The sequence below is a fragment of the Bos indicus x Bos taurus genome, unplaced genomic scaffold, assembly GCF_003369695.1.
Source record: "Bos indicus x Bos taurus breed Angus x Brahman F1 hybrid unplaced genomic scaffold, Bos_hybrid_MaternalHap_v2.0 SuperScaffold_100126, whole genome shotgun sequence".
Lineage (NCBI taxonomy): Eukaryota > Metazoa > Chordata > Mammalia > Artiodactyla > Bovidae > Bos > Bos indicus x Bos taurus.
Genome location: NW_020867066.1, coordinates 359086 through 378710, shown reverse-complemented (window position 1 = coordinate 378710; position 19625 = coordinate 359086). Strand labels below are relative to the sequence as shown.

Genomic DNA, 19625 nt, shown 5'->3' with positions numbered 1-19625 from the left:
GCCTGGGAGACTGAAGATTTTCGACAAACAAGAGACAGGCACAGGGCATGAGGTTGGGGTAGGATCTATCCCAGGAAGGCCCCACTGGGTTCTGCTTCACTACAGTTGGAGAACTTCCCACAGGGCCCTTGTTTGGTTTTGATGAGGGCAGAGGGCCAAGAGAGGAGGCTTCTATCTCCTTCTGCTAGCTTTCTCCAGGTTTCCTCTGCAGCCCATGGGGAGCCTCTGAGCAGCAGAGATGGGCAGGGCCTGAGCCTCTCGTCTCCACCTTCTGGGTGAGTCCCTGGGCACAGAGCAGGAACTTCCGCAGAGTTTGCGGCCAGGTGTGTTCCTGGGAGCTGGGCTGGTTGTGCCCCTCAGTCAGCCTGCTGCCTTTATCAAAGAGCTGATAACTTTGCCTCCCACCTGCGTGAGGCTTCTGGAAGCATCTACCTGGCTGTCTCTTGGTCCTGCAGTCCCGCACGTGGTGCCCTGTCTCTATCCTATGCCTGTGGCAACACCTGCACAGAGCGGGTGTCTCAGAGGTGGACCTTGGAGGCTGCTCAGTCTTGGGAGGCGGACCTGGTGGTGCACAAAGGGTGCTCCACTCTCAGAAGCAGGTGTTCTCAGGCTCTGGCCCAGTGGACCTGTGAGGCGGCCAGTCTCCAGCATCCCCGCCGGCGCCTCCAGGAGCAGCAGGAGCCCCCCACCGCCGCCTGAGCAGGGAGACCCTGGTCTGTGACCACCTTGGCTGGCAAGATGCTGCTTGTGTCCGCGGAGGTGAAGACCAGCCCGGTGCAGAAGGCGAACTTCTGCTCGCGCCTGTTTGTCTGGTGAGCGCCCTGTCTGAGCTGTGACATTCCACTGCGGGGCAAGCCTGACACTGTCAGCTTCTGTTGGGGACCAAGGGACAAGGCGAGGGAGCGTGCCTGGGTGTCTGGGGCCGGTGGGGTTGGGATGTTGGGAGGGTAGGTTTGGGAAGGGTACCAAGGAACCTGGTGTCAGGGGAACTGAGTCTCCCTGCCTTGCTGCTCTCCACCCAGCCAGCCCCGGAGCCTGAGAGCTGATGCAGCAGGAGCAGAAGGCAAGGAGGTTTGCTCAGGGGAAGTCACTGCCCAGTGGGAGAAGGGACTGGGCTCCCTACTCTCCACCTTTTCCAGTGGCCTCAGAACCATTCAGGAATTTGCTGTCAGTTCTGAAATAAGCTGCAAGTCCCCCCTGCCCCCCCACCCCCAAGCAAGCAGCTTGTGAACAATTTTCTTTATCTATTTAGTGCCCTGCATCTTTGCCATCTTCCAATAACGTCCCCACCTTTTCCCATGTTCCTTACACTCCCTCTTTCCCCCTGTCTATGACCATGTATTTCTTTCTGTCCCTCCTTTACTCCCTGTGTGGTCCTGTATGTCCTAGTACCTAGTTTTGGCCAATTTCATGTGTGTACAAAACACTATTGTTTTGTATGAAATGAATAGGGACTTTATTCTGGAACATGTGTTGCTTTTGCCTGGGGCACACGGCCAGGAGTAGAGTATGTATTTGACCACAGCCCCTGGCCCTATTGTGAATATCTCCACTTCTACCTTTGAGAACCAAACCCTGGGGATGGGGTCCCTGAAACCTGTGGGGTCTTATCCCGATCTCTGTCCTCAGAGAAGCAGTGCATGGTCTTGATGCAGGTGGTCCTGCCCAGGAGTCCTTTGGTCCCGAAACCACTGACAGGTCCGTGAGCTGGGAGGAAACACAGAAATGAAAAGCACTGCAGAGAGTTAAAGCTCTTAATGGAAGTCTTCATCTAACAGCTGGGACTACAGATATGCAGGCCTGAACCTTTGGATTTTAATCCCACTTGGGTGATTATTAGGTCTTAAAGATAACCCATTTATCTTTTCCACAAATTCTGATACTTCTTTTATTGGACAGCCTAGGGGATCCCCAGGGGGATGGCAGCTCCTATGCTTGTTTTGATGGTGATGTATTCAGTGCATGTAGCTACATCCCTTGGCTATTTGATCGCCCTTTAGGAAAGAGGGACCTAGAGGAAGGAATATGTGTGTGGTTACCATAAATAATAGCAAAGTAGACAAATGTCTCTTTAACGTCAAGTAGGGCAAGAAACTCTCAAAGCACATTCTGTTTGTTGACTTTGAAAATGTATGTGCATAGAAATGGAAGGTGAAGACTTCCATTTTCATTGGCACCCATTTCCAGTTTTACTGCTGGGGAGGAAGGAGCTATTACCTCTTATTTCATGCTTGAAGACTCTGAAGCATAGAGGTTGAATAAGTTGCTTACCATCACACAGCTTGTAAGTGGTGGAGTGGGATCTCAAACCAGGAAGTCTGGTTCTGGGGTCTATGTTTCCTGTGTATGTAACTGTTGTGCTTGTCATGGAATTGGTTGCCTGGAATTGTGCCAGGGGCCTAGCCCAGGATGAGACCCCTTATCATGATGGGGAGGTTCTTTCTCCCTCAGATTCCCACAACCAGTAAGTAAACTGATGGTGAGACTGGTAGAGCACAGGTTTTGCTCAGTGACCAAAGAATGGAAAAGCAGGACTTAGTTTGCAAGTCAACCTCTCAGCCCAACTGGGTATATAGCAGGGTTGAAGTAAAAATAAGGGAATCAGGTTAAGAGAGGGAGGAATATTCATGGCTTACCCAATAATGCAGTGTGATTTGGACCTGAAATTAAGGTAGCACTCCTTTTTAGTCCTTGTATGAGCTCTTTGCTTTGTTGTTATAGCCATTGTCAACTGTAGTGGTCCTGGTTGGTGTGTAATTTATCATGCTTATATATTACAGTGGATGCATAATGAGGCTCTGTGTCTACTAGATATTCAAGCTTCTGCCATTTGGGTCCTACCTAGTTCTAATCAGTTCTTATTTTTTTCTTTGCTTTTATGATTGAACCTGAAACTCAGATAAGAGCAGTTGGTTTCCATTCGAGGGAGGGACAGGGATATATTTCTGGGTTATCAGCCTTTCCTTTTTACTGCTCCTTATTACTGAAGGACTCTGAAGGGGCAAAGGTTCATCTTCTGATCTTGCTACCTGCTAAGCATAGGCATTGTCACATACTGAGTTCAGTTCAGTTGAGTTGCTCAGTGTGTCTGACTCTTTGCGATCCCATGTACTGCAGCACGCCAGGTTTCCTTGTCCATTGTGAGCTCCTGGAGCTTGCTCAAACTCATGTCCATTGAGATGGTGATGCCGTCCAAACATCTCATCCTCTGTCTTCCCCTTCTCCTCCCACCTTCAAACTTTCCCAACATCAGGGTCTTATCCAATGAATCAGTTCTTCACATCATGTGGCCAAAGAATTGGTCCTTCCAATGAATATTCAGGAAAGATTTTCTTTAGGGTTGACTGGTTGGATCTCCTTGTGCTCCACGAGTCATCTCCAAAACACAGTTGAAAAGCATCAGTTCTTCGGTGCTCAGTTTTCTTTATAGTCCAAACCTCACATCCATTCATGACTACTGGAAAAGCCATAGCTTTGACTAGACAGACCTTTGTCAGCAGAGTAATGTCTCTGCTTTTTAATATGCTGTCTAGGATGGCCATAACTTTTCTTCCAAGGATCAAGCATCTTTTAATTCATGGCTGCAGTCACCATCTGCAGTCATTTTGGAGCCTCCAAAATAAAGTCTGTCACTGTTTCCATGATTCCCCATCTATTTGCCATGAAAAGGAGTACGTCAAGGCTATATATTGTCACCCTGCTTATTTAACTTATATGCAGAGTACATCATGAGAAACGCTGGACTGGAAGAAACACAAGCTGGAATCAAGATTGCCAGGAGAAATATCAATAACCTCAGATATGCAGATGACACCACCTTTATGGCAGAAAGTGAAGAAGAACTAAAAAGCGTCTTGATGAAAGTGAAAGTGGAGAGTGAAAAAGTTGGCTTAAAGCTCAACATTCAGAAAACTAAGATCATGGCATCTGGTCCCATCACTTCATGGGAAATAGATGGGAAAACAGTGGAAACAATGGCTGACTTTATTTTTCTGGGCTCCAAAATCACTGCAGATGGTGACTGCAGCCATGAAATTAAAAGACGCTTACTCCTTGGAAGGAAAGTTATGTCCAACCTAGATAGCATATTCAAAAAAGCAGAGACATCACTTTGCCAACAAAGGTCCATCTAGTCAAAGCTATGGTTTTTCCTATGGTCATGTATGGATGTGAGCATTGGACTGTGAAGAAGGCTGAGCACCAAAGAACTGATGCTTTTGAACTGTGGTGTTGGAGAAGACTCTTGAGAGTCCCTTGGACTTCAAGGAGATCCAACCAGTCCATTCTGAAGGAGATCAGCCCTGGGATTTCTTTGGAAGGAATGGTGCTAAAGCTGAAACTCCAGTAGTTTGGCCACCTCATGCGAAGAGTTGACTCATTGGAAAAGACTCTGATGCTGGGAGGGATTGGGGGCAGAAGGAGAAGGGGACGACAGAGGTTGAGACAGCTGGATGGCATCACTGACTCAATGGACGTGAGTCTGAGTGAACTCTGGGAGTTGGTGATGGACAGGGAGGCCTGGTGTGCTGCGATTCATGGGGTCACAAAGAGTCGGACGTGACTGAGCAACTGAACTGAACTGAACTGAACTGTTGGGACCAGATCTTCATCTTTTGAATGTTAAGTTTTATGCCAGCTTTTTTCACTCTCCTCTTTCACCATCATTGAGAGACTCTTTAGCTCTTCTTTTCTTTCTGCCATCAGTTCAGTCAGCCAGTTCAGTTGCTCAGTCGTGTCTGACTCTTTGCGACCCCATGAACCACAGCACACCAGGCTGCCCTGTCCATCACCAACTCCCGGAGTTTATCCCAAACTCATGTCCATTGAGTTGGTAATGCCATCTAACCATCTCATCCTCTGTCATCCCCTTCTCCTCCTGCCTTTAATCTTTCCCAACATCAGGGTCTTTTCAGATGAGTCAGCTCTTTGTATCAGGTGACCAAAATATTAGAGTTTCAGCTTCAACATCAGTCCTTCCAATGAACACCCAGGACTGACTTCCTTTAGGATGGACCTGTTGGATCTTCTTACAGTCCAAGGGACTTTCAAGAATCTTCTCCAACACCACAGTTCAAAAGCATCAATTCTACTGCACTCAGCTTTCTTTATAGTCCAACTCTCACATCCATACATAACTACTAGAAAAACCATAGCTTGACTAGATCGACCTTTTTTGACAAAGTAATGTCTCTGCTTTTTAATATGCTGTCTAGGTTGGTCATAACTTCGTGGCAGCAATTACATCTAAAGTGATTTTGGAGAAAAAAAAAAAAAAAAGTCAGCCACTGTTTCCACTGTTTCCCCATCTATTTGTCATGAAGCGATGGGACCAGATGCCATGATCTTCATTTTCTGAATGTTGAGCTTTAAGCCAACTCTTTCACTCTCCTCTTTCACTTTCATCAAGATGCTTTTTAGTTCTTCTTCACTTTCTGCCACAAGGTTGGTGTCATCTGCATATCTGAGGTTATTGAAATTTCTCCTGGCAATCTTGATTCTAGTTTGTGCTTCATCCAGCCCAGGCTTTCTCATGATGTACTCTGCATATAAGTTAAATAAGCAGGATGACAACATACAGCCTTGACGTACTCCTTTTCCTATTTGGAAACAGTCTGTTGTTCCATGTCCAGTTCTAACTGTTGCTTCCTGAACTGCATACAGGTTTCTCAAGAGGCAGGTCAGGTGATCTGGTATTCCCCTCTCTTGAAGAATTTTCCACAATTTATTGTGATTCACACAGTCAAAGGTTTTGGCATAGTCAATAAAGCAGAAATAGATGTTTTTCTGGAACTCTACAAACTTGCCATACTCCTCTCTCCAATCTCTTTTTCCGTGTCCAGTTTTAACTGTTGCTTCCTGACCTGCATACAGATTTCTCAGGAGGCAGGTCAAGTTGTCTGGTATTCCTGTCTCTTGAGGAATTTTCCACAGTTTGTTGTGATCCACACAGTCAAAGACTTAGCAATAGTCAATAAATCAGAAGTAGATTTTTTTGTAATTCTCTGGCTTTTTCTGTGATCCAACAGATGTTGATAATTTGATTCTGGTTCTTCTGCCTTTTCTAAATCCAGCTTTAACATCTGGAAGTTCATGGTTCACGTACTATTGGATAATTTTGAGTATTACTTTGCTAGCGTGTGAGATGAATGCAATTGTGTGGTACTTTGAACATTCTTTGGAATTACCTTTCTTTGGGATTGATGAAAACTGAACTTCTCCAGTCCTGTGGCCACTGCTCAGTTTTCCAAATTTGCTGGCATATTGAATGTAGCAATTTAAAAGCATCATATTTTAGGATATGAAATACCTCAGCTAGAAAACCATCAACTCCACTACCTTTGTTCGTAGTGATGCTTCCCGAGGGCTTACTTGCCTTCATGTTCCCGGATGTCTGGCTGTTGTCCAGTGATCACACCACCGTTGTTATCTGTGTCATGAGGATCTTTTTTGTATAGTTCTTCTGTGTATACTTGCCACCTCTTCTTAGTATCTTCTGCTTCTGTTACATTCATAACATTTCTGTCCTTTATTTTGGCCATCTTTGCATGAAATTTTCCCTTGGTTTCAACTAATTTTCTTGAAGAGATCTCTAGTCTTTCCCATTCTAATATTTTTCTCATTTCTTTGCCTTGATCACTAGGAAGGCTTTCGTATCTCTCCTTGCTATTCTTTAGAAGTCTGCATTCAGATGGGTATATCTTTGCTTTTCTCCTTTGCCTTTTTCTTGTCTTCTTTTCTCAGCTATTTGTAAGGCCTCCTCAGACAACCATTTTGCCTTTTTGCATTTCTTTTTCTTGGGGATGGTCTTGATCACTGCCTCCTGTACAATGTCACTTATCTCTGTCTATAGTCCTTTAGGCACTCTGTCTATCAGATATAATCCCTTGAATCTATTGTCACTTCCACTCTATAATCGTAAGGGATTTGATTTAGGTCATATCTGAATGGTCTAGTGGCTTTCCTTACTTTTTTCAATTTAAGACTGAATTTTTCACTAAGGAGTTCATGATCTGAACAGTCAGCTCCTGGTCTTGTTTTTGCTGACTGTATAGAGTGTCTCAATCTTCAGCTGCAAAGAATATAATCAATCTGATTTTGGTATTGACTATCTGATGATGTTCATGTGTAGTCTTTTCTTGTTTTGTTGGAAGAGGGTGTTTGCTATGACCAGTACATTCTCTTGGCAAAAATTTGTTTGCCTTTGCCCTGCTTCATTTTGTACTCCAAGGTCAAATTTGCCTGTTATTCCAGGTATCTCTTGACTTCCTAGTTTTGCATTTCAGTCCCCATGATGAAAAGGATATCTTTTGGGGGGTGTTAGTTCTAGAAGGTCTTGTAGGTCTTCATAGAACCATTCAACTTCAGCTTCTTTGGCATTACTGGTTGGGGCATAGACTTGGATTACCGTGATATTGAATAGTTTGCCTTGGAAATGAACAGAGAGCATTTTGTCATTTTTGAGATTGCACCCAAGTACTGCATTTTGGACTCTTTTGTTGACTATGATGGCTACTCCATTTCTTCTAAGGGATTCTTGCCCATAGTGGTAGATATAATGGTCATCTGAGTTAAATTCACCCATTTCACCCCATTTTAGTTCATTGATTCCTAAAATATCGATTCTGACTCTTGGCATCACCTGCTTGACCACTTCCAATTTACCTTGATTCACGGACGTAATATTCCATGTTCCTATGCAATATTGTTCTTACAGCATCAAACTTTATTTCCATCACCAGTCACATCCACAACTGGGTGTTGTTTTTGCTTTGGGTTAGAGGAGCAGATTTCTCCTGATTCCACCAAAATGAATCTGATTGTCACCAGCCTAGAGTCCCAATTGCTCATAGCCTTAGGTAAAGACCATCTGCCACTTGGTTGTCTCAGTTCTCTAAGAGATAAAGCTAAAGAGACAATTGAAGAATCATGGGCCAAAAAGCCAGAAAAGAAGAATAATTGTAAGGGGTTCTAAGAATGGCCTTAGAAGCCCAGGGAAGCTGGGGAACCTTCTTTTGTTCCTGTCACAAATTTGTTCAGCCAGGCCCCTTCTGTTTTGAGTATTTGGCCAAGTGACCTTCTCTCTATTAAAGAAGAATTTTTATTGGAGTATAGTTGATTTACAGTGTTGTGTTAGTTTTAGGAGTACAGCAAAGTAAATCAATAGACATATATCCACTATTTTTAAAAGGTTCTTTTCTTTAAAAAAAGATAAAAGCTATTACAGAGTATTAAGTAGAGTTCCCTCTGCTACACAGTAGGTTCTTATTAGTTATCTCTTTCATATATAGTTCCCTGATGGCTCAGACCATAAAGAATCCGCCTGCAGTGCAGGAGACCTGGCTTAGATCCCTGGGTTGGGAAGATCCACTGAGGAGAGCATGGCAACCCACTCAGGTATTCTTGCCTGGAGAATCCCCATGGGCAGAGAAGCCTGGCGGGCTGCAGTTCATGGGGTTGCAAAGAGTTGGATATGTATATAGTAGTTTATGTATGTCACTCCCAGTCTCCCAATTTGTCCCTTCCTCCCTCCCTCGCTGGTAACCATAAGTTCATTTTCTACATCTGTAACTCTGTTTCTCTTTGGTAGATAAGTTCATTTATACTGCTTTTTAAGATTCCGTGTATAAGTGATACCGTATGATATTTGTCTTTGTCTGAAAGCAGTTTTCTCTGGCAATTTGGATGTGCTCTTTTCTATCTAACCACAAGTGTTAACATAAAAACAACAGGAAATGGTTGGGGGACAAATTCCCCCTTGATCAGCCAGCAGGGAGTCAAGAGCTTTGCAGTGGTCAAGTATCATGTTGGCCAGAGTGTCTAGTGAAGATTTTGTCATTCTAAGGTTAGAACTGGGTTCTCTACTTACCTAGGCCAGTCTCTGACTTTTTTAATTTCTTTTTTTTTTATACTTAGGTTATTATAAATTCTTTCTCATGCTAGGCTCACCAGGGATTCTACAAGAGTGACAACTGCTATTACCAGTCCAGCTCCCCTCCTGACTAGATGAATGGCCCCCTTTGATTCACAGGTTGTGTGAGTGTAATTAAAATCTGAATGTAACCTTGATCTGGGTGTGAACCACATATAGCCCACTGTCCCCTGGTAGTTTTCTTGGAGACAGTTGATGGCCCAACATGGGTGGCCCTTGCTACACGGTCCTCGAGGAACAAACATCCCTCAGGGGCACACACATGGTCTTTGAATTTTATTGAGTCTTGTTTAGGCTCATGGTGGCGCCCTTCCATCCAGGGTACTTGCGCATGGCCAGGCCCCTCCATGTTTGGTATGATCCTGTCCTCAGAGCCCTTAAGCATGGTAATTATCTAGAGTCGGCCATGCCTGTAGGTGGAGGGCTCATAGTAAATGATTGGTTGGACCCCCAGAAAACAGGGATTTGACTAACACATAAGTCTTTGCAGGGGTGTGGTGGCAGTGGGGGCAACCTTGATGTCCCTGGGCAGAAGCCTGGGCATGGTGGAATTAAACCGTAGTTTGGTGATATTGTCAGCTAAAGTTCCCTGAAAGTCTGGTGGGCTATATTTATTCCCCAACTGAGGCTGATGGTGACAGATCCAACAATCAGTAAAATTCCAGCCCTTTTGGATGTTTGAATGTTACTTTTAAAAATAAATGAATTTTCCTGAGAGTGATACCGAGGAGGACCATAAGAAGAATCAATTGCATTTTAGTTAGGAAGCTATTACTTATCTCGAGGTTGTCTTCAGAAGGTTGGGTTCAGAAAGAGGCTCACATGAGTGTTCTGGCTGAGGGGAGTCTGACAGGACTGTAAGTAGTTCAGGGTCCAGAGCCTGTTAGACTCAGGGTGTTGTGTCCATAAGATAACTCCCTGTAAAAACTCCTCTGTGTTGACAACTGATCTAAGGAGATCTTGAGACCTCAAGTTTGCAACTGCTTTGAATATGACTGGTGCTAAGACACTTCAGTCATGTCCGACTGTGACCCCATGGACTATAGCCCACCACGCTCTCCTGTCCATGGGATTTTCCAGGTTTGAACACTGAAGTGGGTTGCCATTTCCTTCTCCAGGGAATCTTCCCAACCTGGGGATCGAACCAGCATCTCTTACATCTCCTGCTTTAGCAGACAGATTCTTTACCACTAGCACATGTAGGGGAGAAGGAAATGGCAACCCACTCCAGTACTCTTGCCTGGAAAATCCCATGGACAGAGGGGCCTGGTGGGCTGCAGTCCATGGGGTCGCTAGGAGTCGGACATGACTAAGCGACTTCACTTTCACTTTTCACTTTCATGCATTGGAGAAGGAAATAGCAACCTACTCCAGTGTTCTTGCGTGGAGAATCCCAGGGATGGGGGAGCCTTGTGGGCTGCAATCTACGGGGTCGCACAGAGTCGGACACGACTGAAGTGACTTAGCAGCAGCAGCAGCAGCAGCGCATGTAGGTATCCTTCAATCTGATACATTTCAGATTTAAGTCCTCAGGAATACAGGAACATATCTGCAGCCTTACCCACAATGGCCATTCAGCTCTATTCTGCGTGACTGACCCACTGTTACTTTATTTGATTTCTAAACATATTTTTTTTCTTAATAATTAAAGCAGATGTACAATGTATGTTCAGTAGGCCACAAAGAGGCTGCTTTAATTATGTAATATATAAGCCAGCATGACTTTCCTATACCTAGAATGTATGTGTGTTTGTAAGCATATATCTAATTCTCCCCATATCTTTATATATTTAAAATGTAGACTTTTTTTAACAATGTCCATGAATGTAGGTTTCTAATTAGAGATATGTAATTTGAATATATGTCACTCTCCTTTTAATTTTTTTTATTTTTTAAATTTTTAACAGGTGGCTAAACCCCTTGTTTAAAATTGGTCACAAACGGAAATTAGAACCAGATGACATGTACTCGGTGCTTCCAGAAGATCGCTCCCAGCACCTTGGAGAAGAGCTGCAAGGGTGAGCACAGACATCAGCGAGAAGGGAAGAAAGAGTGAGAATTTCCATATGGGGCTAAAGGTTTGGGGGGAGTTTTTGCCTTCCTCTGGGTTCTTCTGAGACTCCTCTCCTGACACTGCATGCTCAGCCATTCAGGTTGATCCCAGGCTTAGCCCACTTTGGAGGCCCGTGTTCCCTGTACATCTGTGGGCATGGAGGGAGCCCACAGCCATGGCCCTGCAGGCCAAGCTCTGTCCCCGGAATTGGGGTCCCTGGAGGAGGGAGTCTGCCTGCCTGAGCTGCTTGTGACCTGTGAGTCCAGCAAATCTTGGCAGGAACTTGTTTCTAGAATCTGGAACTTTTCCCTCAAGGCCTGTTTCTCTGGTGCTTCAGAGTCTGCACTGCTTATCTTTTAGGAGCCCTGTGAGCAGGTAGCCAGCATCTATGGGGCAGCCACAGAGTGCCCTGTAGTGAAGGCTTATCTTCCACTCTGTCCCTCTCCCATTTTCCCTTTGGTGGACACGCTGTTCTTTACTATGATTTGTTTTGTATCACAGGTACTGGGATCAAGAAGTTAAGAGAGCCCAGAAGGATGCACAGGAACCCTCTTTAGTGAAAGCAATCATAAAGTGTTACTGGAAATCCTATTTAATTTGGGGAATGTTTACATTTCTTGAGGTAAAAGATTTTCATACTGTGCACTGCTTTTTGGTGTATGTGTCTCAGCACTGAGGTGGATGGGGCCAGTGGGGAGAGAGGCCAGTGGTCTAAGGTCTGAGGATAAAACCTCATGGAAACATGATAGAGCTCAGAGGTTGTATTCATCTTTAGAATGGTGAGAACTGGACTCCAAGGGTTACTGTTCTTCTTTTAACTGGTTAAAGAGTGTTGTGGAAGGATGGCCTTGAAATAAAACACATTTTATATTATGGTAGAAAGTTCCTGGTGTTCAGTATAAACGCTGACTGATCTTTGACCAAAAGAAGATTCCAACAGCCTCAGGCAATATGTGCCCTGTGATTTAGAGGAAGGTAATTTGGACCCAAGCCCAGAATAAAGTACCTTTTATGGCACTTTGTTATAGTTTAACAAGGTAAAAATTGTTACCTTGACCAGGTCACATCTGATAAATGTTTTTCTAAGAAGATAACATCGCCTCTCCTCTTCCAGGGGAACAGAACCCAGGGCCCTGCATCTGGACCATAGCTGCCCAGAACTCCTAAGAGCACACCTTTCCCCAGGCTGCCCCCTTCCCTGTGGGCTGGAACTGTGAGCAAAGCCCCCGTGGGGAGGAGCTCCAGCTTCACCGTGAATTCTGTGCAGCCTCCACGCTGCTTTCTTTCCCTGGTTGTGGGAGCAGATTCCTGGTTGAAGAAGGATCCTGGTATCCTGGTATTGGCAGAGGGTGTAGGAGGGAATGTGCAGGGCAAACCAGAGGCAGAAAGCTGTGATGTCAGTGACCTCCATGACCCTGAAGATCCTGGGTCAAGATCCCCTAGAGGACAATCCACCTGGGGACACAGTGCCGTCAGCCGCTCTGTTCTGGCTGAGCCTGCTGGGGGTCTGATGCAGACCCTCCTGGGGGGCTCGTGCTCTCCGTGGTCCCTTAGTGCTGCCTTAGGGACATGGGCAGCCTGTGAGTGTGTGAGAGCAGGACGGGTGGAAGATGCAGGTGCTGTGAAAGGGGTGGAGAAGGTGGAGAAGGTGTGAGCTGTCCTCAGTCCATCATGTTGGGGGTGAGGTGGGTGGGCCAGGTGGTTTACAGGTGGGCGGCGGGGCTCTTGTTTAAAGGCTGTGCTGGACTGAAGGGCACTGTGGGCAGTGGCAGCAGGTGAAGTCCACCCCACACAACTGGAGAGACCAGAGAATCTGTCAGCTCCCAGGTGACTGGATGGTCCTGGGGGATGGAGTTCTCACTGATTTCAGAAGAGGATTGGCTATTGTGCCAGAGGGTGGGACAGGTATATGGGGCAGGGTGCCGCCTTTGAGAGGACACTGACCACCTAGCTACTGCAGTGCCTTGTGAAGGGCAGGGGTGGGAGAGCGAGCAGGAGCCCAACAGGCTGCCCCAGCCCTTCTTTGTCCCGTGTGCAGCTGTCCCACTCATGGAATTTCCACTTAGTCACAGTAAGTCTGTTTGAAATACACAGGTGGCAAGCTGGTGTGGCCTGTTTGTGCAGGATTTCCTGACCTCACACAGCAGAGCTCTCATGAATTCTGCTTATCAGGAAAGCCTGGGGCCTCGGTGTCTGCCTATGGCTCATGCCAGGTGCCTGGTTGGATGAGTGGCCTCAGGGTTTAATGTTGAATCATATCCTGGAGCAGATCTCTCTCTGCTGTCCCTGGTTCTCTAGTTTCTCTTTGGTACCAGATGCCAAAGAGTCTTAAAGTCAGGTGGGTTCAAAGCATAGCCCATGTGGCTGGGTTTGAACTGAGCTGCTGGTTTTTCTTGCTGTTCTGGGCTGTTAGCCCCTTGATTGGGGTCACTAAGCCTTGGATGGCTCCCATTCTAATATGAGTCCTGGGTCTTGGCTGTGGCAGCTCATGGGAGAAGCAGACATAGAGGGAGAGGCCACAGGATCAGGGGTTCTTCCTGAAAGGAAATCCTCCCCACTGTGGTGCTGGGAGTGTTGATTTCAAAATTGTCCAGCCCCAGTAATACTTCCTGCTGGGGATCCAGTAAGGCCAGGCCTGGGGCTGCATAAGGTGCAACTGGTAGAGCCCTAGGCCCTTTCAGGTGGTTGGTCTCTCGGTGGTCATGGCAGAGAAGTGGGGAGTAGAGGACATAAATTTAGGGGTTCATCTGTGTGGCAGTACTGCTAGTACTAGTAGCAGTGCTAGTTAGTTAAATAATTGATTTTATGAAGCAATTCCTTTGTTGTGATCAATCTATACTGCTTGTTATTCTTTATGTTTTAGATGGTGGAAATCTAAACTCAGCCCAGGATTTTCTAAAACACAAACATGTTTCCTTTTTGATCTCTGGCCCTCTTTTAATCCCTCAGATGCACAGAACATCCTGTGGATCATCCATGATCCCAAGAAGTGTGGTCTTTCCACCCACAGCATGAGCAGGGCCTCCCAGGTACTCCTGGTGGCACCAGTAGGGGAAAGCAGGGTGATGCCAGTCCAGAGTGAGGCTTTTAGAGTTTTGAGATATGAAAACCTCTGTCCTATGAGAAGGGTTTCCCTGATAGCTCAGCTGGTAAGGAATCTGCCTACAATGAGGGAGACCTGGGTTCGATCCCGGGTTTGGGAATATCCCCTGGACAAGGGAAAGGCTACCCACTCCAGTATTCTGGCCTGGAGAATTCCATGGGCTGTCCTATGGAACTGAGGAATATCTCTTCCTCTCAGAGAAACAAGTACCAGGCTGTGGAGCACTTGCCGGTCACCCCTAATTAGAACAGAACAGCCGGAGAGCTCCCAGCACCCCTGGCCCCTGTGTGCACCTCCACGGGTACTGTGGGTGGAGAGGATAGCTCATCACCTGCCCAGGGGCCTCAGGGTGGAGAGGAGGAGCCTGAAGCCTCTACCTGGACCTGAGTCACAGAGACTACCTCCCCAGGTCATCAGCGCTTCTCTCTGAGAGGTGAGGTCTCCATTGCTGGTGTGTAAGTGGGGTGCCAGAGTGGGTTCACCCAGCCCCTTCACCTGAGAAGGGAGGTGTTGTCAGGAGTTGTGTCCTTTTCCCAGGACTCTTAGAAGTGGCCTTGTCCAGTCACTTGGCCTTTGTTTGAAGCCACTTTTGCTGATGGTCTCTGGTCCAGATGGAGGCTGTGGGAAGCCCATGTGTGTGTAAACCTTCACCTTGGAGCTCAGTTGAAGTAAATAGAATCCTCTGCATCCCACAGTGGGCTTTGTGCCTTAACTCACGGCTGGTTCCCCAAGAGCTGAGTGGTCTTTGCATTTATTTCCCAATCCTTTCTTCCATGTGTCCCTCACTTTGCTCAACCCAGGAGGCCGAGGAGTGGCTGCTGGTGGCAAAGATACTGTGGGCTGAGAGCAACCACTGAGGACCACACAGTGGGAGAGGAGGAGCAGGCCTTGAGGCAAGCAGAAAGGGACCTGCTGAGCAGACGTGCTGTGTGCACCCTACTGGTTCCTGAGAGCACAGTGTTAGCCATTATGTGTTAGTAATATCCACAGTGATCACCTTGAGTTATAAATTAGGGTTTTATATCCACCTTCTTTTCTTTTTCTAAGCATATGTAAGTTTTTAATGTAAAATTAAAAGAATTTCTTAAAATTGAAGTATGATTGGCTTACAATGTTATATTAGTTTCTGGTATACATCAGTTCAGTTCAGTTCAGTCACTCAGTCATGTCTGACTCTTTGTGACCCCATGAATTGCAGAACACCAGGCCTCCCTGTCCATCACCAAATCCCGGAGTTTACTCAAACTCACGTCCATCAAGTTGGTTATGCCATCCAGCCGTCTCATCCTCTGTCGTCCCCTTCTCCTCCTGCCCCCAATCCCTCCCAGCATCAGAGTCTTTTCCAGTGAGTCAGCTCTTCACATCAGGTGGCCAAAGTACTAGAGTTTCAGCTTCAGCATCATTCCCTTCAAAGAAATCCCAGGGCTGATCTCCTTCAGAATGGACTGGTTGGATCTCCTTGCAGTCCAAGGGACTCTCAAGAGTCTTCTCCAACACCACAGTTCAAAAGCACCAATTCTTCCGTGCTCAGCTCTCTTCACAGTCCAACTCTCACATCCGTACATGACTACAGGAAAAACCATAGCCTTGACTAGAAGGACCTTTGTTGGCAAAGTAATGTCTCTGCTTTTGAATATGCTATCTAGGTTGGTCATAACTTTTCTTCCAAGGAGTAAGTGTCTTTTAATTTCATGGCTGCAGTCACCATCTGCAGTGATTTTGGAGCCTCCCAAAATAAAGTCTGACACTGTTTCCACTGTTTCCCCATCTATTTCCCATGAAGTGATAGGACCAGATGCCATGATCTTAGTTTTCTGAATGTTGAGCTTTGAGCCAACTTTTTACTCTCCTCTTTCACTTTCATCAAGAGGCTTTTTAGTTCCTCTTTACTTTCTGCCTTAATTAGTGATTTAATATTTTATACAGTACACGATAAGTTTATTTACCAACTGCCACTGTGCAAAATTATTCCAATATTATTGAATGTATTTCCTATGTTGTATAATTCCATGATTTATTTATTTTTTAAACGTTTATATTTTATTTTTTCACCCAATCCCCTTTTACTTATTTTATAATTTGGAGTTTGTGCCTCTTAAGTTCCCTCACCTGTTTCACTTGTTTCCTCCACCCTCCTCGATCCATTTTCTTTATGTAGTCAGGGAATTAGGAGACTCTTTTTGAAAGATTGCATTCATAATGGTTAAAAATTTTGGCAATCTGTGTAGAAGTGAAACTTTAATTACAGTCTAGAAAATTTGGTTTTACACATGACTTTTCTCAAGAGTTGTTGTTAGAAACAAGAGTTGTTTCCAAGCCTTTATGAATCCAGCCTCTGCCATTAAGAATACAGTAAGTCTCTTACCAGGACTTCTAATAATAAAAGTGATGAAAAATCCTTGTTTTTATGGTGGTTTCAGAGCACTCTTCACTGTTGTAGCTTATTTAGGTGTCCCAGGATTCCTCTGAGGGAGGCACGGTGGGTATTTTCACAGATAAAGACCCGGAGGCCCAGGAGGGCACACGATGGGCTCGGGGTCATGTGACTCGCAGGTGGCCGACCTGGTCTCTGAGGTGCGGTGTTCTGACTGCTAGACCCTTGTTCTCTGTGTTCTGTCCTCTCCTCCCACAGCCTCCACTGAGGCTCAGAGCTAGGAGGAGCTGCTTTTCTAGCAACAGCTCTGTGCTCCTCTGTCAACTGCTTTCTATAGTGTTTTTTTTTTTTTCTTTTTAATTTCCTGTAGATTTTTATGAACATTTCAAAAATACAAAAATAGAATAGAATGGAAAGGTAACTCAATGTGTCATTCCAGAGTAGGGCTCTCTGGCAGAAAGATTGTTGTGAGTTGATTGCGTTTTTCAGAAATAGACACAGGAGAAACTCTGAAGACAGAGTAGAAGTTATTCTTCTGAGGGACATTTACACTGGTAAAGGAAATCTCCATTTGTAAAGGTGTCTCCCTCTCTGTACCAGAAAAAGAAGGATGGCTCTAAATCACAGCAGAATCCTGTTGAAGAACCATCTTCAAGAAGGATGAAATCTGCATAACACACCCAACCCTGCTGTAGTTTAAGCTGCTTCTCCTGCTAACCTCTCATTGGCGCTCCATCACCTTTTCTTTTGTCTTTAGGGGGAGATGGCATTTAAGGTGGTGGCTTGGGCTATCTCAGGGAGTTACTCAGTTCTTCTTGATATTTCGCATGTGTATCAGAAATATACATGTTAATAAACTTCTGTTTGATTTTCTCTTGATATTCTGTCATTTACTACAGGGATCCTCAGCTAAGAACTCAGAAGGGTAAAGGGAAATAAGCCCCTATGTCACCCTAAGTCAGCATCAATAATTGCCACAATGAGCAGTCTTGATTCATCTGAAACTCACCCTCACTTCCCAAGATTCTTTTAAAGAAGTTCCAAGACATCAAATCATTTTTATCCATAAATATTTTAGTATGTATCTTTAAAAGATGTGGAATCTCCTCCCCCTAAACATATTTAGCATAAGCATTATTTTTATAGACTTCCCTTGTGTCTCAGACGGAAAGCATCTGCCTTCAATGAGTGAGACTCAGGTTCAATCCCTGGGTTGGGAAGATTTCCTGGAGAAGAAAATAGCAACCCACTCTGGTATTCTTGCCTGGAAAATCCCATGGTCGGAGGAACATGGTAGTCTACAGTCCATGGGGTCGCAAAGAGTTGGACACAACTGAGCGCCTTCACTTTCAGTTTATTGTTTTATGCATAAATATTAACTTTAATATCATTAGTATCTAGCCAGTGCTCACAGTTGTCTTTTTCCCCTCTTCTGTTGGAAGCAGTATTAAATAAGGTACGCACACACACAAAATAAATAAATAAATAAGGTACACTTGGCTGACACAGGTTATTCAGATTGCCTTTCTGTTCCCCTCCACCCCGAATCTCTAGGTTGTTTGTCCAGTAGAGATTCCCACAGTCTGGAGTTGGCTGATTGCATCTCCCCCTGTGTCAATTAACTTGTTCCCCTGACACCTTAGGTAGTGTTTAGGTCTAGAAGTTTGATATAGCTCATTTGGATTTTCTTCACCCCTTTCGTCTATGTAGGAGTAGAGTTGTATATCACCCTTATAAGGTACATAACATCTTTGTGTGTATGTGAGTGATGTTGGAGCTATTCATGATCCTTGCTCAAGGTCCATTAATTTATTAAGGGTTGCAAAGTGGGGATGTTCTAAGCTCTTTGGTTAATGCTGAACTATAGTGTTTATAGGGAGAGTAGGGGAAAATAGAGTGAAAAAGTTGGCTTACGGCTCAACATTCAGAAAACTAAGATCATGGCATCCGGTCCCATCACTTCATGGGAAATAGAGGGGGAAACAGTGGAAACAGTGTCAGACTTCATTTTTGGGGGCTCTAAAATCACTGCAGATGATGACTGCAGCCATGAAATTAAAAGACGCTTACTCCTTGGAAGGAAAGTTATGACCAACCTAGATAGCATATTCAAAAGCAGAGACATTACTTTGCCAACAAAGGTCCATCTAGTTAAGGCTATGGTTTTTCCTGTGGTCACATATGGATGTGAGAGTTGGACTGTGAAGAAGGCTGAGCACCGAAGAGTTGATGCTTTTGAACTTTGGTGTTGGAGAAGACTCTTGAGAGTCCCTTGGACTGCAAGGAAATCCAACCAGTCCATTCTGAAGGACATCAGCCAGCCCTGGGATTTCTTTGGAAGGAATGATGCTGAAGCTGAAACTCTAGTACTTTGGCCACCTCATGCGAAGAGTTGACTCATTGGAAAAGACTCTGATGCTGGGAGGGATTGGGGGCAGGAGGAGAAGGGGACGACAGAGGATGAGATGGCTGGATGGCATCACTGACTCGATGGACGTGAATCTGAGTGAACTCTGGGAGTTGGTGATGGACAGGGAGGCCTGGCGTGCTGCGATTCATGGGGTCACAAGGAGTCAGAGACGACTGAGCAACTGAACTGAACTGAACTGAGGGGAAAATAATTTTTTCTGTTTTTAAAACGTGTTTTAAAAATGGGGAATTGGTTCTCCTCTATTGAGGAGAAAGGCTAGTGAGTTTTCATGGTTGGTTGTTTGGTTTGGTTTTGTGAATGTCAGTTTGAGCTCATGGATTTAAGCATTTCTGATCTGCTTCAGTCCATTTTATTTGTTATGCTTATATTATCCTTGTGCCATCTTTGGGCAGTGGGAGTATATTCAGGTTGGGTCCTAAGTCTTTTGCACATACTCTAGAAATCTTGGCTATTTTTTTTTTAATGTATTTTTGTTTGTTTGGTTTTTTGGTTTCTGGTGTGACAGGATGTTTCTAGTTCATTTTGTACAGCATTTGCTCAGCCCTGGAATCATCCATTTCTCCAAGCAGCCCTGTCTTCTTTTAGTGTGAAATGGTATTTAAAGACTATAGTCTGGATGTTAGAGGGGCTTATTGCTCTTGCTTATTGTTTCTTGGTTTTTTTTCATTAGACCAAATTAGAATACATTTTTAAGGTAATATGTTTATATGGGTGTTTCCAATCCAAATCAGATAC

At 45.0% G+C, this 19625-nt stretch overlaps 1 protein-coding gene across 1 annotated transcript in view; it reads left to right on the top strand.

Annotated features, from left to right (window-relative positions):
- The first annotated feature begins 335 nt into the window (after positions 1–335).
- Positions 336–19625, top strand: part of LOC113888429 (multidrug resistance-associated protein 4-like) — a 227202-nt gene continuing 207912 nt past the window's right edge. The window contains 3 exon segments of the mRNA XM_027535552.1: positions 336–812; positions 10837–10947; positions 11484–11604. Coding sequence (XP_027391353.1) covers positions 739–812; positions 10837–10947; positions 11484–11604 — 306 coding nt within the window. The 5' untranslated portion in view covers positions 336–738.